The sequence below is a fragment of the Callorhinus ursinus genome, unplaced genomic scaffold (genome assembly GCF_003265705.2).
Source record: "Callorhinus ursinus isolate GAN/ISIS: 27379988/994484 unplaced genomic scaffold, GSC_fseal_2.0 scaffold7, whole genome shotgun sequence".
NCBI classification, from domain to species: Eukaryota; Metazoa; Chordata; class Mammalia; order Carnivora; family Otariidae; genus Callorhinus; species Callorhinus ursinus.
The window spans coordinates 47,774,314-47,800,411 of record NW_027397069.1 but is presented as its reverse complement, the minus strand read 5'-3'; the positions used below and the strand labels follow the sequence as shown (position 1 = coordinate 47,800,411).

Below are 26,098 nucleotides of genomic sequence, written 5' to 3'. Positions count from 1 at the left end.
ATTTAGGTTCTTTCTAAATTTTCACTATTATAGATAAGGCTTTGATAAATATCACTGTACTTATATCTTGTAATCGCTGAGTATTTTGTACACTTGAATGCTAGAAGTATAATTATTCATCAGAAGGTCTAGATATTTTCAAAAATAATTCAAGAATAATATATATTGTCAAATTGCTTTTCGGAAAGGGTGTTCTAACTCACGCTTTCATCAGTGCCCTATGCATGATTGCCTCATTGATTCTTGACAGCACTGGGTATTTCTTTGTATGTACTTTGCCAAAGTAATAGGCTTTAATTTGCATTAAAAAATTACTAAGCAGGCTGAATCTTTTTAATATGTTTATTGGCTGTTGCTCCTATAAGATATCAATGAAGTAAGTGGATATGGAAAAGGAGAAGGGTACTGATGAAGTAAGTGATAGCCTGTTAAGAAAGTGTTGAAATTTATACTGTGCTTGTATATGTAAATATTTGCCAAAACTTATCCACTTGTTCATGTAAAGGTAATTTAAGTATTTTTTATGCAGGTACCTTGCTAAGCGGATTACAGATTAAGCTTTTAAAAAAGAATTGGTTAAAGAAGAGAAATAAGAAAATTTATGTGATTGGTATTTTGACACCCATGGAGACATAAGGAGACTAAAAGATATTTTGCTACCATATTACCTTTCATTTGCCTCAGAAGACAAAATAACCTGAAAAAAAAAATCTAAATCATTGTTATTCTAACCCTTTAAAATTCTATTAATGTACTTTTCCCCCCTTACCTTACTTGTTGACATTCTCTTTATTAATCCTGTTTTATTGCCATGTGACTCCAAAGAGCTGGAGTGGAAGACTTTAAATCAATAGAAAATTGCTTGCATTACTCAAGTATGAGCCATTATAAATTAACTAAGCCACAAATAAATTACATTTTGGCTTTAATGTCTTACTGAGAGGAGACACTGAAGATGATTTGGGGAGTAGAAAGCCAGGATGGGGAAGTTCAAATGATTTTCTTTAGCTTTTCCTAAGCTTTTCACGTTAGAATATTGTTCATTTGTTTGACACAATTCTGTGCACTTCCATAGTTGTGATATACATATTTAATGTTAAGCATAAAAATGCACTTTAAACAATTATATAGTATTTTAATGTCTTCTCTTCTGTTTGGGACTATTCCCTTTTTTTTTTTTAGATTTTATTTATTTATTTGAGAGAGAGAGAAAGAGTGTACACAAGCAGGGAGGAAAGGGCAGAGGGAGGGAGGCAGAGGAAGAGGGAGAAGCAGACTCCCTGCTGAGCAGGGAACCTGAGGCCTGGCTTGTTCCCAGGACTCTGAGATGATGACCTGAGCCAAAGGCTGACACTTTATCCACTGAGCCACCCAGGAGCCCCTGTTTGGGATTATTCTTGATTCTCTCTTATTAATAGAAAAAAATAAGGATTAACCTTTTTTTTTAATACACTGCTTAAATATTATAGGGCATCAAAAGCAACTCCTAATAAATTGAATAACAATGCTATTGATCAGAAAATAAGATCTCTATTTTGTCAAAATGAATTTTACTTATTTTACCAAATAGGGAAAAACATTTACTTGTATAATCCTATTTGTGGATGCTGAAGCTACTTTCTACATGTAACCACTGTTAAAATTACAAAGTTGTATTTCAGAAGTTCATTGATAAATTAAGTATTTGGAATTTGGAAAGCATCACCTGTAGACAAAAGGCTGTTGAGAGTGGCTGAATTCTTTTACTTGCACCAGACCCTTTACAGCTGTATTGTTAATAATACGTTCTAATTGTCACTTGAACAGTTGGAGAAGGTCTCTCTGTTTATTTTGGCCTCTGTGTTAGTCAGAACTCAGGCCTTGGCTCCTTACCATGTTGCCATCTTGCTCAGGCCAACTCTTGTGTACTCATATAATGTTAACTGTTTGACAGATTTACATAATTCATTTGAAAAATCAGGGCACATAATATAACACTATAGGTTAACTATACTGGAATTTAAAATAAATTTAAAAATCAAGGCATAAGAACAACTTTTATTGAGACCTCTGTTGTGCTAGGGGCTTTATGTGATTGCATCTAATCCTCAAAACATCTTAGGAGGGAGATGACTTCTCCATCTTATAGGTAAAGTAACTGAGTCTTAGAGGGTCATGGTCATACAACTGATAAATAGGAGAGGTGGAATTTGAACCAGGATCTGTCCAATTCCAAAGTTTAGGTTCTTTGTATCATAATGCTGTTTCCCTGAAAGAGCAATGATGATGATGATGATGATGGTGGTGGTGGTGGTGGCCACCATGACTGCAGGATGATAGTATTGATAATGTAATAGCTAATCATTTTGTAAAGGTTTACTATGAGCCAGAGGTTATCTTGGGTAATCTTCACCATAATCTGGGAGATAAGCACCATAAATAGTGTGGCTTTAGAAAGAAATGGAAGCTCAGAGAGGGGAAGTGACTAGCCTAAATTACCCATAGCAGGTAAGTGGTAGAGCAAAGAAAAGTCAGTCTGATCCTATTCTGATATTTTAAAATAAAGAACTTAAAATCTAATTATTTTCATTTTTCTTTGGCTTCCTCAGTGCTGTTATACTGTAGCCATTCTGAGTCTTTCAAGGTTATTTGGAATCTATTTTCATCAACAATAATTTCTATTTTAATAGGTACGATAGCTTTAAATTGCATTTCCAGTACTGCTTTCTTTTCATAAACAGTGACACTGTACAATACCCCTTGAGGATATTCTCATTTAATAAATGAGGACACAGACCTCCAGATTAATTGTTTGCCTAAGGTCTTTTATCAAATCAGAAGCAAATCTAGAACAGGGGCTTAGACAGTTTTTGATTTTTAGGTCATGCAGCCTCCTTTATCTTGAAACCCTTCATGCCTATGTGTTGGGTTGTTAAAACTGATATGGTTGGGGTGCCTGGGTGGCTCAGTCGGTTAAGCAGCTGCCTTCGGCTCAGGTCATGATCCTGGAGTCCTGGGATCGAGCCCCACATCCGACTCCCTTGCTCAGTGGAGAGCCTGCTTCTCCCTCTCCCTCTGCCTGCCACTCTGCCTACTTGTGCTCCCTCTCTATCTCTCTGTCAAATAAATAAAATCTTAAAAAAAAACCCAAAAACTGATACAGCTTGTCCAGAAGGATCTTGATGCATTTTTTTCTGATTTCTGTTTGAGAAAATTAGGTCTCTGGAAGTTCTATAACTTGAAGGGCAGGAAATGATCCTTATGGTTGATGTAATTTCTACTTTGAGTAACAATCACAAGTATTCACTCCACATAAAATATGTATGCGTTGCTCCCTTCTTTCTTTAAGATTTCAAGAGAAAAAGTATACCACCATTACTTTATTTAAAAGTCCGCATAAAAAATTTTTTAACTATGTAGCCTAAATCATTCATGCTCACAGTTAAACTTGTTCTGTTCTCTTCTCATAACAGGTGTGGGCATAGATAACTATTATCCTTCATATAAAAATTCTCCTAAACTTACATAACAGCATCTTTTAACTGAGTGGTTACATTTTTATTCCATAAACACTAAAAGCCTTTTGTGAGCCAGTTTTGCACTGGGAACGACATAAAAGGCAGGGTTCTCACCCCTTGAGGACCTGAGAATCTTGCTGGGGAGATGAAACAGGCATATGGGAGAACTAGGAGAACTTCAGCATTGTAGCTCCACACTTAACGGGCTGAGCAAACAGAGGGCAAAGAGGGCATCGATGCAGGCAAGGTAGGATGTTTGGGTCTGAGACTTATCACATGGTACCATATGCTGTTGATATATTCGAGTACTTAATGGATTTGCTATGTAGTTGTTGTTGTTTTTTCAAAGATTTTATTTATTCATTCGAGACACAGAGATAGAGAGAGAGCACAAGCAGGGGGAGAGGCAGAGGGAGAAGCAGGCTCCCCGCTGAGCCAGGAGCTGGACATGGGGCTCGATTCCAGGACCCCGGGATCATGACCTGAGCCGAAGGCAGATGCTTAACCATCTGAGCCACCCAGGTGCCCCTATGTAGTTGTTTTTAACATTCTTCTTTACAAAGGTGATGAGATTGCATTAATAAAGTTTGACAGTACTGGTTAAAGTATTTTCATACTTTGTACTTTCTTACTTTTATAGACTATTTTTAGGAACAATCAGGAAGCAAGATGATGCTGAATTAGTAACTAGTATTATTTCTGTAAATTCAGCGATTCAGATATTGTTACTAAAAAGTGTCTTCTTAAGGTTTTCTCCTTTTAGCCAGTATTCTTGCCTGCCTTTAAAATTTTTAATTTACATGTATGTACTGGGTCTGTAACTCTGTATCCAAAGGGCAAATCGGGAAGAAAGTTAAAAATCTTCGGTGATCCTTTGCATGATTTTATTTTTCATTCTTTTTTTCTAAAAAACATACCACTCTTATAAATTTATATTCCTCTTATTATATTCTTATCTTTGGATCCATTTGCACTATAAAGCATCCACTCTCATTGCCCCTCAAATGGTGTATAAATAAATAATAAGAAAAAAGCTTGGGATTTAAAAAAATAATAATCATGTTGAGGTAAATTGTATAATCATAGATCTCATTATTGAAATAGAGTTTTCAGATGGCATGATTCAGTCTCTTAAGTTCCAGGAGGTAAAATATGATCATCTTGAGCACAACTGAGAAGGAGAGATATGGAGATATGGTGCCTGTTCCAATTGACTCAGTAAAATGAACAGGGAGTGAAGGAAGGCTCTTGTTGAGATGGTGGTGTGAGGATGGAAGGGTGATGGATGCATGGACTATTTAGAGGTTACACTTGCATTGTTTGAGGAATTAAAAGGACTGAATTCTGGGTGGCAGGAGAATCAGTGAGACTTTAATTAAATCGCCATCAGGAAGAGGGCCTGGTTTGGAAAGAAGTCATATTTAATTCAGCATGTTGAGTTTGAACACCTCTATGAAGATGTTAAAAAGGTATTTGGAAATGGGAGTATGGAGATCAGGAGGAGGGTCAGGGTCACATAGTATGTTTCTCAAGAAAGATGAGACAAAGAAAGTAAAAAAAATGTTATCTATTGTTATTGTTGCTGTTTACTTAATGTAGCACATAACATAGCACCTGCCATATAATGGCTACTCAGTGAACAAGTGAGGATTTATGGGAGTGGGTTAGAGCTTTGCCAATGAAATAACAAGTGAGAGAGGAGGAGGGGAAAGGTTAAGGGTAGAACCTTAGGAATTGCTTGCTCTTGCTTTTTTTTTTTTTTAAGAGGACAAGAGTCAGAGGAAGGTTTGGGGAAAGCCAGAGGGAAAACCTACTTGGTAAATATCTAAGATAGAAGATGAAGCACAAGAGAGGATCAAGGGAAGAGGGTGGGAGGAAAGGAGAACATGAAGATCAAGAAAATACCTGGTATTTGGCTCTTTGATTTTTGGTGCTTGCAGGTGAGCAGTTTCAGTAAAATAAGGGTGATGGAGGCTTATTAGAGGCAGTGTGTATGGGACTATTCCTCATGGGGCTTGAAGATAAAGAGAGGATGTTAAGAAGTATCAGGAGACTATAGGTTTTCCTAAAGTACAGACAATGTTTGTAGAAGAGAAGGAAGTTGAAAGTGCAATTAAGAGGTGGTATAGTTGATGGAAGATTTTGGAAGAGGTTGGGTGGGTTGCCACTAAGCTCAAGACAGAAAGGGCTGGTCTTGGAGGGACAGGAGGAGTGAGTGTCAAAGACAGAAATCCAGAGTAGGGAAGACACAGAGGGGTTGTGTGCTGGAGTGAAGAAAAATCATGGAATCGCAATTCCATGACTAATTATCATGGTAAAGTACTGGACAAGGTACTTGAAGAAGACTGGAAGCTTGTCTTGGCAATAACTTCTATAAGAAATGAAGAAAATATTTTCTAAGTAGTAGTTACGAGGGGCGCCTGGGTGGCTCAGATGGTTAAGCGTCTGCCTTTGGCTCAGGTCATGATCCCAGGGTCCTGGGATTGAGCCCTACATCGGACTCCTGGCTCAGTGGGGAGCCTGCTTCTCCCTCTCCCTCTGCCTCTCCCCCTGCTCATGCTCTCTCTCTCCCTGTATCTCGGTGTCTCAAATGAATAAATAAAATCTTAAAAAAAAAATAGTAGTGACAATTCAGCTGAGGTTGACCAGTGCGAATTTGTAGTGGCTTCTCCTCACGTTTTATCACAGATTTGTAATAGAGCTGATGGGAGGAGCAAATGTCCCATCTCTAGAGCACTGTCATCGTCTTCCCCAACCCATCCCATGGACTCATGAATTAAGTACTTTTTATAACAAGGTTCTTAAAAGAAGCAGCATATTTACTTGGGGTTTAGTAATCAGGTAAGAAATGGTGTAGTCCTAGTAAAGATAGGGCTATATCATTATTTTTGATAGCTATGTAGTAGTCCATCATACTGATTTATTATGGTATATTTTGCCAATCATCTAGACTGCCATTTGGGGGTTTTGGTTTTTTTTTTTTTTTGGTAATTATAAATCTTTTCATGTATCACTGTACATTTTCCTGACTATTCCCTTAAGGTAAATTCCTTGAAACAGAATTGCTGGATTAATGAACATAGCCATTTAAATTTTTAAAAATATCTTGCCAGGGGCACCTGGGTGGCTCAGATGGTTATGTGTCTGTCTTCGGCTCAGGGCATGATCCCAGAGTCCTGGGATCAAGCCCCACATCAGGCTCCCTGCTTGGCGGGGAGCCTGCTTCTCCCTCTCCCTTTACTGTTCCCCCTGCTTTTGCTCTCTTGCTCTCTCTGTCAAATAAATAAATCTTTAAAAAAATATACCTTGCCAAATTATTCTCCATAAGGTTGTCATTTTGCACATAGACCAACCATGAATGAAAATGCATTTCCTCTTAACCGTACCAGCACTGGGTATTATCATTCTTTTTTAATCTTTGCCAATTTAAAATTCTAAAAATGTCTTGTTTTACCTTGCAGCTCTTTGTTAACCAGTGAAATGGAAAATATTTTATTATGCTCATTTGCATTTCATAGTGATATTTATTTTCTTAATCTGAAAAATTCTTTTTATATTAAGCGTATTTATTTGGTCTTTGTTATGTATGTTGCAAGCATTCTTTTTCTAAATAGGCACACAACAAATTCTAATAAACTAGACTGTGAAGTTACTAATCATCAGCGGGTTGCATTATGCATTGACCTCTTACTTCTTCACCTGCTTGCGTTACAAGCAAAATTAGGCCGTGCTCTGGCATCTTCCATAGTCTCATATTGCTTTTGTTTCTTGGAAATAGTGCGCGGTCCGTGCAGCCACAGAAGGCAGAACCCTTGTTTTGGAAGGCTTGGAAAAGGCGGAGAGGAATGTTCTGCCCGTTTTGAACAACTTGCTGGAAAACAGGGAAATGCAGCTTGAGGATGGACGCTTCCTAATGTCTTCAGAGCGTTATGACAAACTTCTCCAAGTAAGAAAAGAAAAATCCAGCTCCTTTGTCTTGGCTCCTGAGCTGTGGGTGGTGCTATTTTTGGTGCGACAGGATTGTATGGGAATGAGGACAGCGTTCAGGTGGCTCATATCTATGGCATATTGCTGCACTTCAGTCATGAGCTTGCAGTTTTACACATTCTTCAGTTTGCAGATCCTGTTAGAAGACCTCTCAGATTTTTTTTTTTTTTTTTTTTTCCAGTGTAAGAACTATTAGTTTCTCTTTTTTTCCCCTCCTTTTAATTCTCTCTTCTCTTTCTCCCTCCTTTCCTATCTTCTCTATCTCCCAACAACCGTGTACTGAAAGTCTGATGGCTTCTCAACGGTGCAGAGAAAACAAAGCTGAACAGAGTGTAGTTCTTGGCCTCCAGAAGCTCAAAATCCAGTAGATATAGACAGAAATGAGTAAGATATTTAAAAGATACTCAGATGGCCCAAGCTGCCTGGATCTGATGCCTGAGTTGTTTAAAGAGCCTCCGAACAATCCCTGAATCCATTCTGGCTGCCTTGCAGCTGTCTGTGATCACTTTAAAACATGGGGTGGACTGGATCAGACCTCTGTTTGAAACCCTGTCCTCACTATAAAACCCAAAGGCCTTCCAGTGGAAAATAGGTCTTGTCTGACCTGGGCTCCTCCTGTCTCTTTGGCCTTCTCTTCCGCTGTCCTTTTTATTCCTACTGCAGCTGGTAGTGTTCCCTTTACTATACCTTAAACCCGCTGTGGGGGCATTCTCTTAGTGCTTTGCAAGTCCCTTTGCTCTTCCAGAATGGTTTTCTCCCAGATACCTGCCAGGCTTATATACTCCTTCAAGTCTTTGCTCCAGTGTTATGTTTTCACCCTCCTATTTGACATTGCAGTGTCCCCTCTGCCCTCATGCTCCCTGACTCTGCTCTGTTTATTCCGTAGTCTTCTAACATCCTACAGGAATTATTTCCTTGCTCTGTTTTTAGTTTATTCGCTGCCTCCCTCCGCTAGATTCCACCTTTCACGAGGGCAGGGATTTTTGTCGCCAGTGGTATCTCAAGGTCTTAGAGCAGTGCCTGGCACTTGGTGGCTGCTTGGTAACTATTTGTTGAATGAATGAATCAGTGCAATAAAATCTTTAAATGCTGTGATGCAAGCTGACAGAAAGAGGACCACAGTAAGGAGTGTGGGGCCCTTCAGAGGCTTTGGGGAAGGGGTTCATGTAATGTCACAAAAGGACGAGAAGACAACCGTTGCCCATTCAGCGCCGTCCGTGCTACACTGGAGCTGTCCGGCTAACCCAGAGTTCCAGGGATTGATGGCTCTGCCTCTGCATTCTAGGATTAAGAGTCTCTCTGATGCTTGTGTGGTAGAGATGCATGTGTGCTAATTTTACTGCCCCAAGTTGGTTACAAGTTGCTCAAGAACTGATGCAAGCCCAGGACACACTAGGCTCTACATAATAGATGTTGACACCAGAGGGTCTGATTGAACTGGTGCTCCATGGCTGGCAGGACCAGAAATAGCTCTTTCTGATTCCTGCTGTGTGAGTCTGTTTTCTCAGAAACCTGTCTTGCTACCCTTTTAGCAGTCTGTTTCTTTACTGTTTATAGGAGTCTCTAGATGGTGTTTTCACTGTGAGGTATAGTCTGGTTTTGGATCTATCCGAAGATGACATCATACTAATGTAATTAGAAGAGGATAATTGAGGATTTAATCAGTAAGAAAAGTTAAATTCATTCATTTGTATTGTTAGAGTTAATTTACTGAAATGAAAGACATGTCTATTATTCATTTATTTAAACTTATTTTAAATTTTAATTAATATTTTATAAATAATATGAATTTAAATAAATATAAGAATAGTAATTTATAGTTATTATTTTTGAAGTAGGTCATTGTTATGCAGAACATTTTCTCCTTAGATACTTTCTGATTACAAAAGAACTATTATTGGCTCCTATATAGTTATTTAGTTATTTGCTATTTTTAGTAAATGATTTGGAAGAGAATACTCAGATATGGGATATATATTTTAAGTATAGTAGTTACTTCACAACAAGAAGTTTGATATATTCTTTATCTGTGTTAGAATTTTATGCAAAGTTATTGAACCATATTACTTTGGATAAGAATTTGAGATATGGGGTCAAGAGGGTTTTAGTATACAAGGAGTCTTTGTTATTGAGAAGGGCGTACTACATTGTTTTTTCCCAATGTAAGTGTCAGTATACATGCTTAATTTTCTTTGATAAATGTCATTTCTATATTCATAGCATCTGTCTCATAAGAACCTCAGAGAATATAGGCAAGATTCCTTCACAAAGCACCACTACCTCAAGACAATTTCTATGATAAAAGGATTTCAACACCATAATTTCAGTCCCACTTATTTCTTGTGAGATTCAATATGCTAAATTTGAATACCTCAAAATTTTAATGGTTTCATAGAGGTGATTTTAGTAGAATTTTGTTATTATGGAAACAGATACAATCAGTTTGTATAAATTTTATTTATATCCTGATGATCATTTTTTGGTAAGTGGAAAAGAAAACTATTCAGCTCTCTGAAGATGATGCTGTTGGTTTCTCAGGCAGAGCTAGGTCCTGACTCTTTTGTTTTCCAGTGCATGGTGACATAGCATCACTGTTAGTCCTGTTAATGAAAGTGGGGTCGGGGCGCCTGGGTGGCTCAGGTGGTTAAGTGTCTGCCTTCGGCTCAGGTCATGATCTCCAGGTCCTGGGATCGAGCCCCACGTCGGGCTCCTGGCTCAGTGGGCTGTCTGCTTCTCTCTCTCCCTCTGCCTGTCCCCCTGCTCATGCCCCTTCTCTGTATCTTAAAAAAAAAAAAAGACAGTAGGGTCATAATTTTGGTTATGCTTAAAATAGTTGTTCATTATGTTTTTAAATGATTTCAGACAGTCAACAGACGTTTGTCCTATTATATTTAAGAGATAATGAGTCCTCTCAGGAGCTTGGATTCAGCATGAAGTGGTAATGAACAGAAGTCAGTGCACACATGTTTAATGATAACAGCTTGCATAGGATACAGTGGAGGGGTACAAAACTGGTTCCGATGGAGGGAGGGATTAGAAAGTGATGATGTTGTTTGTGCTAAGCTTGAAATGATGTCTGTATTTATGCTGTGCACAGTGGAAAGGGTGTTTCAAGCAAGTAGAGCAGCGTTGGTGAAGCAGCATGACGTGTCTGGAGAGCCACAGTTGTGAGATGGGCCTGGAGCACAGGGTCAGGGAAGGTAGGCTGAGGGGTGGGTGTGCAGTGCCTGCTGAGCCTGGGAGAATGGGACATGAATCAAGCAGGAAGGTCCTTGAATGTCATGTGAAGAGCTTCTACACTGTTCTATGGGTTGCATCCCCTGAAGGTATGCTGAAAGCTGAGGATGTGCACGTTCATAGAAGCTTTGTAAGCTATACATCTGAGGACAGTGAAGAGCCATTGATAGGGTCGGGCAGAGAGAGAAGGAATGACAGCTAACAGGTGCCTACTGTGGACCAGTTGCTTTCACATACACTGTTGTGTTTAGTTTTCCTAATAGGCACAGGAATGTTGGTGATACTGTTCCCATTTTATCAATGACAAAGCCGAGGGTCAGAGGGTATAATAACATGCTCTTGGCCACTTCATTAGAGTTTACGCCCAGTGCTGGAGCCAGGGTTTATAACGCCAAGCCCTGTACTGTTTGCAGTCTCAACTCCACCAGATGCTAGTTGCAGGACCATGGGCAAGTTATATAATTCCTTTGAACATAAGTTTGTTCATCCCTAAAAAGTAAATAAATGTTTATTTGCATTCTGGTAAAAGTTAAATGAGTAAAATTCATCGAAAGTACTTAACCATGTAGTGAGTTTTCAATACATGTTGGTTGTAACTATTAATACACCTTGGCAGAAGTAGACTCATAAACATAAATGTCAATTTGAGGTCCATGGGCAGTCTCTGCTCTACCTCTAGGACTACCTTTTTACGTTCTCTGATCTGAATCAGTATGTTTTCCTTACCCTCCTCACCCAGTTTCTCTGAGTTAATGACTGCCGCTTAGAGATCTGACCCACATTGCCTTTGTTCCTTGATGTGTTAGCTGCTTCTCCATTCAACACCAGTCTTCATGTTGGGAGCCTTCCCTGGTGCCCTGATCCTGATTTCACTTTGCTTCCTTCCTTGACGGTTTGGTTTTGAGGTGGTTCTCAAATACAATTTACTCAGCAATCAGGGCCTAAATTCCTTAGCCTGGCAGCTCTTGCTGTTGTAATCTGCATCATTTATGCTCTAAGTTTTGATCTCTTTCTTTCAGGCTCATACCAGAACAGAGTTGGATGCTTGGAAGATTGTTCGGGTTAGTGAAAACTTCCGAGTCATTGCATTGGGCTTGCCGGTGCCTAAGTACTCTGGGAATCCATTAGACCCCCCTCTCCGTTCTCGATTTCAGGCCAGAGATATTTATTATCTACCCTTTAAGGTAAGTATGAACAAGGACAGTTTATTTTTAAGCAGTGTTTCTACTTATATTTGGTTACTATAAAAACGTTACTATGATTTGATATGTTTCTGTTATTTTAGGACCAACTTAAACTGTTATATTCCGTTGGAGCCAGTGTTCCTGCTGAGAAGTAAGTATTTCAGCTACACACACATACACACACACACACACACACACACACGGAGACATTTATATAAATATCTGGACACTTAACATTGAATTTGTTTATTTGTTTTGCCCATTGATTGATTAATTCGTCCATTCAACAACTATTCTTTGAAGAATTTTTCAGTAGTTTTGGTAAATGCTGATGATAAAGTTAATAAGACATGATCCTTGGAGGCAAGAAACTCAAGATCTGATAGAGTTTAAAGATATGGGAATACATTAGTTTAATATTGTATAGTAAGGGTCATAATTTCAAAAAGGCGTCAGCATTTGAGGTGGGTCCTGAAGAACGAGTACACTTTTGCCAGATAAAGAATGGAAGTAAGGAATTCGAAGAAGTTATTTTTAAAGCATGGGACATGAGAGTGTACACCTTGTTCTTGAGGCTATAAAAAGTTCAGGTAGCTGGAATTCAGGTTTGGATTGAGAAAGGTCAGAGGGGGGACTGGCAGGATAAATGTGGGCCAGGTTGTGAAAAACCTCACATATTGTCATATTTTAGAAATATAGGGGCGCCTGGGTGGCTCAGCCAGTTAAGCGTCTGCCTTCCGCTCAGGTCATGATCCTTGGGTCTTGGGATCGAGTCCCGTGTTGGGCTCTCTGCTCAGTGGGGAGCCTACTTCTCCCTCTGCCCCCCCAACTCGTGCTCACTTGCTCTCTCAAGTAAATCAGTTTTTTAAAAATCTTTAAAAAAAGAAATATATCTGTGTATTTAATCAGCTTCTGAGTTTTATTTATTTATTTTTAAAAGATTTTATTATTTGAGAGAGAGAGAGAGAGAGCAGCAGAGGGAGAGGGAGAAGCAGACTCCCCACTGAGCAGGGAGCCACACATGGGGCTCGATCCCAGGACCCTGGGACCATGACCCAAGCTGAAAGCAGACACTCAACTGGCTGAGCCACCCAGGTGCCCCAGCTTCTGAGTTTCACATGGAATATTATAATATGAAGCTGTTGTTTCTTGAGAATTTAATAGCAAATATCATCTTTTAGATTAATTAAATTGGCTCAGCTGTTTTATATTCAAAAAACGAATACATTTTATGTATTAAAACTATTAGAATAACATTTAACATCACTTAATTTTTTTTCCCTAGAATTTCTCAGCTCCTGTCCTTTGCCACCACTCTCTGTTCCCAAGAATCTTCTACTCTTGGACTTCCAGATTTTCCTTTAGATAGTTTACCAGCTGCAGTTCAAATCCTGGTATGTATAAAATAAATTAATGACTTGTATACCCAAATGTGGGAAAGAACATTTAAAAGTTAATCCTTGGGGATTAATCACTTCAGTTTGCCTTGTCCTATTCTTCTGTAAATATTACGAGACCTGAGATTAATTGGCTCCAGCGCAGTAAACTATAGAGACCAGCCATGTGTTCTGAGCCCTTAAAGAGCTTCCAGCTTTGTGTTGTGGGGGGGAAAGCAGACATGCAGCTTAGGTAAAAGTCCCACAGAGGGAGGGAGGACTCAGCCCGCAGAGGCATGAAGAGCTGCGAGAGGCGTATTGCCTGTAGGCTGTGCCTCACACCTGCCTCAGCCTGAGGCCAGGAGCTGGGGCTTTCACACTCGGCCACCAGCAGTCATTGCCCAGTGCTCATCGCGAGGGACACTGATTCCCAGGCGCTAGCTGCTTTCTCGGCCTGTAGCAAGCTGGCTTCAGGAGTTCAAGAGCAGTCTTCTTTAAAAGCCCTACTACCGCTGGCTGTTGAAAGGGAAAGGTGAGAGGCTCAGAAAGGGTAAGAACAGATCTGAGGGGTTTGGTGGAGCATAGACATTGTCCACCACAGTTTCGCAGAGGTCATGACAGTAGTGTCAGGAGTGGTGGAAATGCCCTCCAGGCAGGGGGAACAGCTCGGACAAAGGTGTTGAATCACAAAAGGGCTTGGTAGGTTTGAAGAATGCTGAGTTGTATTGCTAGAGCAAGCATGTATGGTGAAGAGAAAGGTGAGAACTTTCGTGTGAAGTGCTTTGCATGGTGAATGAAGCTGTCTGGATTTTATGGTGGGGAAGAAGGGGCCTATTAGATATTATGAAGTAGGTGAGGTGTATAGTAATCAGTTATATGTTGGAGGAAGATACCTCTGCTGGCAGGGAGGAGGGATGGGGAGAGCATGGTGGCATAAGGAGCAAATAGGAAACAGTTGTAACCATCAGTGAGATTCTGCTAAAGAGAGAGCATAATCCCAGGTAGTAGGGATCCTGCCTAGACAAGAGATTTACTTTTATTTATTTATTTTTATTTTTATTTTTTATTTTTATTTTTTATTTTTTTTTTAGACAAGAGATTTACTTTTAAACTATAGTTGCGATTTGTTTATGGCTCCTGAGACTGAGTTAGGTTTCACAGGTATTGTTTACACTGTTCTATATATTTAGAACGGCTTTTCTCCTCCTATTTATCATAGCTCCTACTTTTCGTTCTTTTTGTTTTTGCTTGGAACTTTTTACTTTGACAGTTCTCTAATCTAAAAAAAAAAAAAAAAAGTTCACAAGTAGTAAAATGAACACCCACAATCCCTCAACTAGAGTCACCAATTTTTAGCATATTGCCACATTTGATTGCTCTCTCTCTTTTTTTCTGAACCATTTGAAAGTAAACCATGGTCAGTATTCTTATATACTTCAGGGTGCAACTTGTAAGAAGTAGGACGTTGTGCATAACCAGAACCGTTAATCATACCCCTCAGCACGTTAACAAGAATTCTATAATACCGTCTAATAGACAACCTATACCGAAATTTCTCTAGTTGTCCGTTAGTAGACTTCTTTTTTTTTATTTTTTTATTGTTATGTTAATCACCATATATTACATCATTAGTTTTTGATGCAGTGTTCCATGATTCATTGTTTGTTCATAACACCCAGTGCTCCATGCAGAACGTGCCCTCCTCAATACCCATCACCAGGCTAACCCATCTGAAAGTAGAGTGAACAGAATTGGGAATGCAGTTTGATTTGGGAGAAGGTTTTGAGAATAATAAATACTTTCTAATTTGTAGTTTATAACCGTGAGGCTAAGTACGTGTGTGTATGAGATTAACTCAGATTAGGAATAAGAGTGAAGGAGAAGGTATTTTGGGATCAGTAGGGTAGGGAAATGTGTTCAGACATCTAGTTTCAGACATGCTGAACAAGGGTCAGTGGGATATCTAGAGTCACATCTGGGCAATTGGGAGTTCAAGTCTAGAGCTCAGGAAAGAGGTCAGGATCAGAGACAGAGACAGGGGAGCCATTAACAGATAGCAACTGCAAGATGGGAGTGGGTGAGCTTACCCAGGGAAAGGGTGTGAAACAGGAAGAGAAGAGGAAGCAATGAATATTTACTCTTGTGAACTTCTGGAAAATATGAGAAACCTATTAGTTATTGTTTATAAGGCAATTTCAATGTCATATGCATTTCAGATAAATTTTCTGTGATTATTTTAGATGTTCCTCATTCCTATGTATTTTTGCTCCTAAATAGGATTCCTTTCCTATGATGTCAATCAAACATGCAGTCAAGTGGCTTTACCCATACACTATTTTACTAGGACACGAAGGGAAGATGGCTGTGGAAGGTGTTTTAAAAGTAAGTATCTTGGGACACCTGGGTGGCTCGGTTGGTTAAGCGTCTGCCTTCAGCTCAGGTCATGATCCCAGGGTCCTGGGATCGAGTTCCGCATCAGGCTCCCTGGTCAGCAGGGAGCCTGCTTCTCCCCCTGCCTCTGCCTGCAGCTCCCCCTGCTTGTTCTCTTTCTCTCTGACAAATAAAATCTTAAAAAAAAAAAAAAAGTAAGTAATCTTATATGTTAACTAACTTGAATTTAAATTAAAAAAAATAAGTATCTGCTTCACTTTCCTTTCTTTTTCCATTGTTTCTTCTCGTCCCGTCTTTCTTCCTTTCCCTTGCCTTCCCTTGCTTCTCTCTCTCTTTTTTTCCAGGCACAGAGGCACTGGCAGGCCAGTGATAGGGAAGCAAGGACAGAGGTGGCTGGTGTGGTTGGGACAGGGACTACATTGAACAAATAAGTAAATCAGTTGAGCAAATGAGTGAATATATTGAGGATTATGAGAGCTGTGTTACTTACAGTTGGAAAAATAATTTATAAACATAGAAAGGGAGAAGGAAAGAAAGACTCCTGAGGTTTTAGATTGGAATTGGAGGAATCTGAATGAACTCCTGTTTTTTTCAGTATATGTAAACAGGGTAATAGGTATAGATAGTGTGTGTATATGTGAATGCAGACACATATTTTCTAGCTCTGTCCTCTAAGAAGGCCTAAAAACTGACACTCCAGTGGCAATGATCATGCCAAGTGCCAAGACATTGGTTTCTAAATACCACACTTCCTAAAAGGAATCAGGACACCTAGGAAGTAGGGCTGGTTCAAGGATCAACACAGGAGAAGTACGCGATGAAATGAACCAGGATCATCTTATTGTGCCAGAAAGCAAGGAAATGTCTAACAAATGATGTTGACGTGGCAAAAGTGATAGAGGAGCCAGCTTGAAGTGGCTCCCATTGACTAAAATGTGGGACAATTTTAGCATCAAAATAAACAAGGATGACAATTGATTATAAACCATTGAACAAAATAGGAATCCCTAAGTTCATATTGATACAAATGAATAAATAAATACAAGGGGGAGAAGAAAAATCTCTTGAATAAATGCAGAAGGAATTATATAAACAGAAAAATCACCGTTTGGCAACCATCAGTGTGGCAGCTGATTTAGGCAGGAGCCATCAAAGGTTTTAAAGCTAGTGGGTGGAAGTTCTATGAAGAATAGGGTATTGGGGTGCCTGGATGGCTTAGTCAGTTAAACATCCGACTCTTGATTTTGGCTCAGGCCAGGATCTCAGGGTTGTGAGATTGAGCCCCACGTTGGGCTCCGTGCTCAGCAGGAGTCTGCTTGAGATTCCCACCCCCACCATGTGTGCGTATGCTCTCTCTCTCTCTCTTTCAAATAAATAAATAAATAAAATCTTCAAAAAAAAAAAAAGATAGGATATTGATGTCACCTAAGAATATCTCCTACCAAAATGCGCAGTTGACTACAAAACAAGAAAATGATACTTTTATGGTAAAGGCCAACTTGACCAGGTGGGACAAATCGACGTAGTGTCCCTCCTGAGTGTTAAACTGAGAAGAGCTCAGCCTCATTTCAGGGCTATTCTAGATAAGGACTCAACGGTGTGTGTTTGGCCATGAGAAAGTATGGTACAGACCTAGGTTGAGGGCCGTCTTACATAACGGAAGGCCTGTGTTCTTGACAATTGTCCAGTCCATAAGAGAGAAGAAACTGAGGAAACTACTTCAGATTAAAAGGGACTAAAGAGGTATTATAGCTAAATGCAACATGTGCTCCTACGTTGGATCCTGGACCAGATAGGAGAAAGTGACATTGTGGACACAGTTAACCTTGGATTAGATAGCAGTGTTCTATTAAATGATTTCCTGATTTGGGAGCTTATATGTGATTACATTGGCCAGAGTTCTTATTTTAGGAAATAGGAACTAGAATGATGAGGCATCATATCTGCAGCTTGCTCCTCAGTGGTTCAGTAAAAGACCAGTGATAATGGTCTGGTGTGGGGTTGCTGCTGGGAGTAGGAGGGAGGGAATAAATGTGCTATAGTGGTAATCATTGGGAAATCTGAGTGAAGGCAAAACAGAAGCTCTTCGTACAGCTGAGTCCTGCAACTTTCCTGTAAGTTTGAAATTCTTTTAAGATAAACATTTTAAAAAGTGAATATCCACTATAGTGTTTCAGAATAAAAAAATTTTAAAAACAAATATAACTAACATAGCACTAAAGTAAAATTTATCTGCCTGTAACTTAAATTATTAACTTGAAAAGTAAGCACTTTATATAAAACTATGGAAATTGCTATAGACCTGTCATTTAAACTAATGAAGTTCTTAGTTTTATCTTAAGTGGTTCATAATATATGGAGCCTGATTTTCTTTCAAAGCATGCATGGATAATTTCCTCATTGTATAGTTTAACTGTAGTGTTTTCTAAAGGGCCAGTCACAATATATGTTATCTTATAACTATACATATTGAACATGCTGACTCTTGGTAGAGATTTATTGACTTACCAAATTAATTCCTTCTTATGAAAGACAATTTTTCTTTTTCTTTTAGTTTGGCTTAAGGAGCAGATTTCTAAGGAGTAGGTAGAATGTGAACACTTAAGTTGTTTCTATATGTATAGGCCCTTCATTTTCTGGAGGCCAGGATTTTACCACCTTAGGCAAATGGAGTGGTATTTGTTTCTTTCCTATCCCAAAATCTACAAAGGGAGTACAGAAAGAAGTATTCTTTTTTTGTTTTGTTTTGTTTTATTATGTTATGTTAATCACTATACATTACATCATTAGTTTTTGATGTAGTGTTCCATGATTCATTGTTTGCGTGTAACACTGTATTCTTTATGTAGGTAGTAATAGTGAGAACTCAGAAGTAAATTCTAGGTACGCTAGCAGGTTTTTTTTCCCCACATATCAGCGAGCCAAAGAAACCTTATTTTCATTGATTGGTGGTGTCAATAATGATAATAATAATAATAGTAATAAAAAATAAAACTAATAAAAAGCTCTTCCTCATAGATGCTGAGAAGTATAGTTGGGGACAGATTCTAAATGAAGAGCATAAAGAAGCAAAGGGAAAATATAACTATATAGTTCACTTTAAGTTTTATTCTTGGCACTGAAAAAAATTAGAATTCATCTTTGATTTAATCAACATCTGAACTAAGTTGGTATCGGTCATTGAACTAGAGCACACAGTGTTTAAGAAAAAGGCTGTGATTCCAGATGTGCTCCCTCAATGCCTATCAGCACAGTGCCCAACTCCTGCAGAACAAGGGTAAATAGGGATGAAGACAATGTCATGGGAAGGTCTGATAAAATGAAGCAATGTAAACTTTTTTGTGACACAACTGAAAGAAGATATTCAGTGCCTGCAAGAGTCAGTTATGAACGAAGGTATTTGTTTCTATAAAGAAGCCTCTTTGATGTGTTTCTGATCTCTAATTTCAAAACTAGTCATACAAATTAGACTTCCAGTGAAGATGGCGGAGTAGGAAGATCCTAAGCTTACTTTGTCCCATGGATACAGCTGGAGAACACCCACATCAGTGTAAATCACCCAGAAAACAACCTGAAGACTGGTAGAATATACTCTCTGGCCCCATTGAAGTGGGTAGGAACGGGGGGAGATGTGGTCAGGAGCTAAATGGACCTGGGGGACTCTTTGTGGCAGGGAGGGTCACCTTGGGCTCAGAGAGAGGAAAAGAACAGGCCCTCTCACCAGGTATGCCAGGCACTGGAGACCTGCACAGGGAAGACAAATCTCCATAACATTTGGCTTTGAAAACCAGAGGGGCTGATTTTGTGAGTTCTTACAATTAGCAGGGCTTAACACCTGGAACTTGGAAAATCTGTGGGCTCAGCTCTGAGAGGGTGACAGGAATCTGAGTCCCCACCCTTAAAGAGACAGCATACCAAATAGCCCCACAGAGATACAGCATAGAAACAGCAGTTTGAAAAATACTGGAGTATATGGGAGGGAGATTTGTTTACTAATTTCAGAGCATGTGCTAGAGAAATAGGGATGCTTAGGAGACCTCTCCAAGAACAAAAATGCTGGCAGGTACCATTTCTTTCCCCCACCCCCCAGCCTAGATACATGGACACCTTCGAGTACCAACACACCCTACCTAACTTGCTAACAGTGCGCCCTGCCCTGCATTCTGTGGACACACCCCCTCCAATACATCTTGGCCAGAGCACACCCAAAGTAGTGCCACAGGCCTAGCAGTGTGCAAACATCTCCCAACAGGTGTGAGCAGCACAACAAAGTGACTCTTGCCCCAGATTGGCCCAAGACTGGTCCACTAACAACACAGGAATCAAACCCTGCACACAACAGGGAAGGAGAGCCATTGCAGATGACTGGGTTGAAGGCAAAAGTGGCTCAGCCACAATAGTAGGGTGGGGCACACAACACAGGTAGGAGATACCCCTGGAATGCCAGGTTCTGATGAACAGTGGACTTTACACAGCAGAGCACTACGGGACCTCTTCTTCATAGAAGGCCACTACTTTTAAGAGCTGGAGATGTAGCTGACTTTCCTGACACATGGAAACAAAGAGTTAGACAAAATGAGGAGACAGAGGAATATTTCCCAAATGTAAGAACAGGACAAATTCACAGCAAAAGAGGTAAAGGAAATGAAAATAAGTAATATGCTTGATAGAGAATTTATAATGTCATAAAGCTACTCACTGGACTTGAGAAAAGAGTGGAGGACCTCAGTGAGACCTCTAACAAAGAGATAGAAAAAAAAAAAGAACCAATCAGAGATGAAGAATTCAGTAACTGAAATTAAAAATACATTAGGTGGAATAAATAGTAGATTAGAGGAAGCAGAAGAACGGATCAGCGGCCTGGAGGACAGAGTAATGGAAGGCAATCAAGTTGAACAGGAGAGAGAAAAAAATAATAGAAAATGAAAATAGACTTAGGGAACTCAGCAACACCATCAAGCATAATAACATTTGCATCATAGGAATCCAAAAAGAGAAGAGAGAAAAGGGGGCGGAAAATTTATTTTCAGAAATAATAGCTGAAAACTTTTTGAATCCGGGAAGAAAACAGAAATCCAGATCTAGGAGGCACAGAGAGCCCCCAACAATACATTAAAAAAATAATCATTCACCGCCATCAAGTGGGATTTATTCCTGGGAGACAAGAGTGATTCAGTATTCACCAGCCAATCAACGTGATACATCACATCAATAAGAGAAAGTATAAAAAACATATGATCATTTCAATAGATATGGAAAAAGCATATGACAAAGTACAAATCTGTTCATGATAAAAACCCTAGCAAAGTAGGTGTAGAGGGAACATACCTGAACATAATAAAGGCCATATATGAAAACCCCACAGCTAACATCATATTAAGTGGTGAAAAATGGAAAGCTTTTCCCCTAAGATGAGGAACACGACAAGGATGTCCACTCTTGCAACTTTTATTCAACGTAGTACTGGAAGTCCTAGCTATAGCAATCAGACAACAACAAGAAGTAAAAGGCATTCATATTAGTAAGGAAGAAGTAAAACTTTCACTATTTGCAGAGGACATGATATTATATAGAGAAAACCCTAAAGACCCCACCAAAAAACTACTAGAACTGATGAATAAATTCAGTAAACTCACAGGATACAAAATCAATATACAGATACCCTTTGCATATCTATACACTAAGAATAAAGAAGCAGAAATAGAAATTAAGAAAATCCCATTTATAATTGCCCCAAAATCATAAAATACCTAGGAATAAACTTAACCAAGGAGGCAAAAAAAAAAAAAAAACAACAACCCTATACTCTGAAAACTATAAAACATTAATGAAAGAAATTGAAGATGACACAAATGGAAAACATATTCCATGTTTATGGATTAGGAGAACAAATATTGTTAAAATGTTCATACTACTCAAAGTAATCTACGGATTTAGTGCAATTCCTATCAAAATACCAACAGCATTTTTCACAGATTTAGAAAAAACAATCCTAAAGTTTGTATGGAATCACAGAAGACCCCAAATAGCCAAAGCAATCTTGAAAAAGAAGAACAAAACCGGGATCACAATCCCAGATTTCAAGATATACTGCAAAGCCATAGTATTCAAAGCAGTATGGTACTGGCACAGAAATAGACACATAGATCAATAGGATTAAATAGAGAGCCCAGAAATAAACCAACAATTATATGATCAATTAATCTTCAACAAAGGAGACAATAGGCAATGGGAGAAAGACAGTCTCTTCAACAAATGGTCTTGGGAAAACTGGACAACTACATGCAAAAGAATGAAACTGGATCACATTCTTACATCATATATAAAAATAAACTCAAAGTGGATTAAGGACCTAAATGTGAGATCTGAAATCATAAAAATCTTAGAAGAGATCACAGGCAGTAATTTCTTTGACATCAGCCATAACAACATTTTTCTAGATATGTCTCCTGAGGCAAGGGCAAAAATATTTTTTTTTTTTTTGCAAAAGCAAAAATAAACTCTTGGGACTGCATCAAAATAAAAAACTTCTGCAAAGCAAACAGTCAAGAAAACCAGAAAACAAACTACTTAATGGGATAAGATATTTGCAAATGACATATTCAATAAAGGGTTAGTATCCAAGATTTATAAACAGTTTATACAACTCAACACCAAAAAAACCCCAAACAATCCAATTAAAAATGAGCAGAAGACATGAACAGACATTTTTGCAAAGAAGACATACAGATGGCCAACAGACACATGAAAAGATGCGCAGCATCATTCATCATTGGAGAAATGCAAATCAAAACTGCAGTGAGATACCACCTCAGACCTGTGAACATGGCTAAAGTCAAATACACAAAGAACAACAGGTGTTGGCAAGGATGTGGAGAAAAAGGAACACTTGTACAGTGTTGGTGGGAATGCAAACTGGAGCAGTTATATATACAATGGAATATTTATTACTTGGCCATAGAAGAGAATGAAATCTTGCTATGGCTGAAGCTAGAGGGTATAATGTAATGATAAGAGAAATAAGTCAGTCAGAGAAAGACAGATACCATATGATTTCACTTACATGTGCAATATAAGAAATAATACAAATGGACAAAGGAAAAAAAAAGAGTAATAACCAGAAAACTGGCTCTTAAGTTTGTCAGTTTAAAAATTGACTTAAAATAAGTTTGATGGTGAAAAGCAACAAGATGGTGGGTCACTCGAGGATTATGTAGAATCAAGAAATGACTTTTTGTTTGTTTCTTGAAAAGGGAAGAGAAACATCTTCATAGGAGGAAGGGATGTAATCTGTGGAATACATGGAAAATATTTATGGAAATATGATCTGGGAGAGGCAGGAAAGGACATTTCCAGAGCACCATTGTGCCTTGGTTTGGAATGATGGAAGAACATATTTTTCTACCCAGCATCTAGAATGATGGAGTTATCATTAACTGAGATAGAGAAAGCAGACTTTCAGTGGCTTTCCATTCACTCATAATTAAAGCAGAAGTCCTTTCTACAGAGATGGTGGGAAAAGAAGTGAGGATTGATGAAAATACAGATGTTTTTGAGAATTAAAGGGAAAGAATTTCATTTGTTCATATAACAAGACTTTATTGATTACTGACTATGCCCCATGTATGATTCTAGGTTCTGGAGGTTTGGAGTGAACCAAATAGATACATTTTTAATTTTGTCAGTGGAGTTTATATTCTAGCGAAGAATGGAGGGGTACGTACCTGAAGGCTCTGTTGTGGTTGGAGGAGGCAGCTAGATGACCTGACACAGGAATGAATCAGGTCAGATGACTCCTAAGGGAGAGTAGTGTTGGTTTGTATTAGTTGCTGATTGGCTTTGGAAAGGAGCCTAGCAGAGACTAAGGGCTACATACTTTTTTGGTAGCCAAGAAATAGGATATGGAGAATTTCTTTTTTAGTGTTCCACAGCCTAGAAAAAGGTATAAAGAAAATTAATACTTTGGAGGGACAGGATTGGGAACTGTGAGGGTGAGTATGGAAGCCTTGCAGATCACCATGTAATTAACATTTCCTTTTATTAAATTATATTTCACAGTTCAAATAATGTAATTCCAAAGAAAGTGTATCAAAAAATACATTAGTATTGTTTGTTTAATTGACATTCCAGAATTAATAGGAGCTACTCATTAATGTAAAATGGTAAAGTAAATGCACTTTGGTTTATTTGATTTTCTACTTCTTGCTAACATGTAGTCTGTGAGAATTATATATGTATTTTACTCCTCAGTTACCTTTTTGATTAACAGTCCTTTAAATTTCCTATGCCAGCAGATGGTAATTTTCTTGCAACTTGAGTTCTTTTACTATCTTAGGGTATTCTAGCCTACTATTTTGATTCTACTGAAATATTTTATCTTGAATTATTTATAAGGACATAACCAGTTATAGCAAGTGGTTCAAGGCATTAGTGTTCATTTCTGGAATACAAGTTCTCTGCAATCAGTCCTATATCAAGTTAGGCTGACGTTATTATAGGTGGGGTTAAAAACATAGCTTTAGCTAATATATTTGTTTTCTTAGAATTTTACAGTTCTAGGTTCTAAATTCTAATGACTTTAATTACTTGACTAAGGCCTTACTCCTTTCCTGTTGAACCTCCCTTAAAATACAGTGTAACGTTTTTGGGTTTTTTTTTTCATGAAATTAAAGTGTCAATAATTGTTATTTGTCTACAACATGAAGCAACTCCTACCAAATTACGTGATACTCTGGGAATTTGCATGTATAAAATGCATACTATATCAGACTTACATTTTTTAATGGTAGCACAAATAGACAATTTTTCTTAGGTTTGGGAAAGGAGTAAGTGATTGTCTTAAGTACTTCTGACATCAAAAAGACTTTAATTGTGTTGTTTGGCTTAGAACACTGAGGTTGAAAATAATTTTCTTCCCCAAAATCTATTTTCTGGAGTGGGTCATTATGCTTAGTAAGCAGTGATCTGTCCTTGCATTGAGGTTCAGTTCTTTCACTATAGTGATAATGTTCTAAAACTAAGGTAGGATTTTGGTGGGGGGGGGATAATTTCTGCCTGCTTAATACTAAAAATGAGTTAAGCTTTTCATAATGAACATGCTGTTATTCTAGGGCATAGGATTTAATTAATTTTCAATTAGTATTCTCATTTTCCATATACTTGTTTGTGTTCTTTGTGTGCATTCTTTATATAACCAGCTGGTATGAGGGCTGTAACCAAGAGTTAGAGCATTGATAATTGGTCCACGTGGAGAAAGAATCAGTGGTCTTGGTCTTTTATATCCAATTTGACAAATACTGAAAACATACACCATAGAAGGCACTGTGCCAGATACTGTGGAAGACTGTTATAATTTATTGTAATCAGTTAGGCTAACCACACAAGCAAACAGCAGAATGGTGTCCAGGAAGTTCTGGTTTCATGAATTTTAGGCAACATTAACGTCAATTGATTTAAGAAATCAACCAAAATAAGTCTTATTTTACTTTAACATGTTGTCAAGAGTCTCATCGTCCTTTCCAGGAAACTGGAACCTGTGATTAACAAGAAGTATAGGCTGCATACTGTTACCTGAACTGGAATTCAGTGACTCCCTTTCCTGTCATTTAGTTAATTTTAGGAACTATTTGCATATCACCTTTAGTAATTGGTTTAAGGAGAATGACATATATAAAAACGGGAAAAATTTTTCATTAATTTTTTATCCCTAGTTTTATAATATAGAGTGAGTTTCAGTTCTAATTAAGATGGAACCTTCCAGATACCCAACACTAATACTAAAATAAAAAGTAAATTACATGATTTTCTTGTAATTTTGTAGCGCTTTGAACTCCAAGATTCAGAAAGCTCTGTGCTTCCGAAAGAGGTGGTGAGAGTGGAGAGGCTTGCGGAGAGCCCTGCCCCCCAAGCTAATGTGACTATCCGGATAGCAGAAAAAGAGGTGACCATTCAGGTAACGGATCAAGCTTTATGATTTCTAAGATGTGCTTTGTCCTGCCCATTTTTATGACCTAAATTGGGTTTATGATCTCCTTATAAATCTCTGGTTCTGGGGGGTCCCATCTATATATCTGTACCTGTATTTATCTTTGTCTCCACAGTCATGTATGTTTGTAAACTAGAAAAGTTCAGGAGAAACATAGGGATAGCCTTTCATCAAAAACCAGAATTGACCTCTGGGAAAATCAAATCAAGTACTGAATGAAGCATTGTGTATTACGAGTCCTTGGTAAGAAGTAGTGTTTTCAAACATGTTTTAACTACATGCACTATTTAAAAGAGGAGCTTTTGTAGTTGCAGTGTTTAGAAGAAGGGAAGGGGGCGTCTGGGTGGCTCAGTCGTTAAGCATCTGCCTTTAGCTCAGATCATGATCCCAGGGTCCTGGGATCAAGCCCCGCATTGGGCTCCTTGCTTGGCGGGAAGCCTG

At 38.5% G+C, this 26,098-nt stretch overlaps 1 protein-coding gene across 5 annotated transcripts in view; it reads left to right on the top strand.

The window, feature by feature from the left end:
* Positions 1 to 26,098, top strand: part of VWA8 (von Willebrand factor A domain containing 8) — a 336,853-nt gene that overhangs the window by 48,858 nt on the left and 261,897 nt on the right. For all 5 annotated transcript variants that reach the window (XR_012378777.1, XR_012378779.1, XM_073894490.1 and 2 more), the window contains 6 exons: positions 7,276 to 7,443; positions 11,741 to 11,905; positions 12,007 to 12,056; positions 13,191 to 13,299; positions 15,559 to 15,663; positions 25,493 to 25,624. Coding sequence is in view for 3 of the 5 variants with exons in the window: in XM_073894490.1 (XP_073750591.1) it covers positions 7,276 to 7,443; positions 11,741 to 11,905; positions 12,007 to 12,056; positions 13,191 to 13,299; positions 15,559 to 15,663; positions 25,493 to 25,624 (729 nt within the window). In the remaining 2 variants the exon portion in view is untranslated. The remainder of the gene's footprint in view (positions 1 to 7,275; positions 7,444 to 11,740; positions 11,906 to 12,006; positions 12,057 to 13,190; positions 13,300 to 15,558; positions 15,664 to 25,492; positions 25,625 to 26,098) is intronic.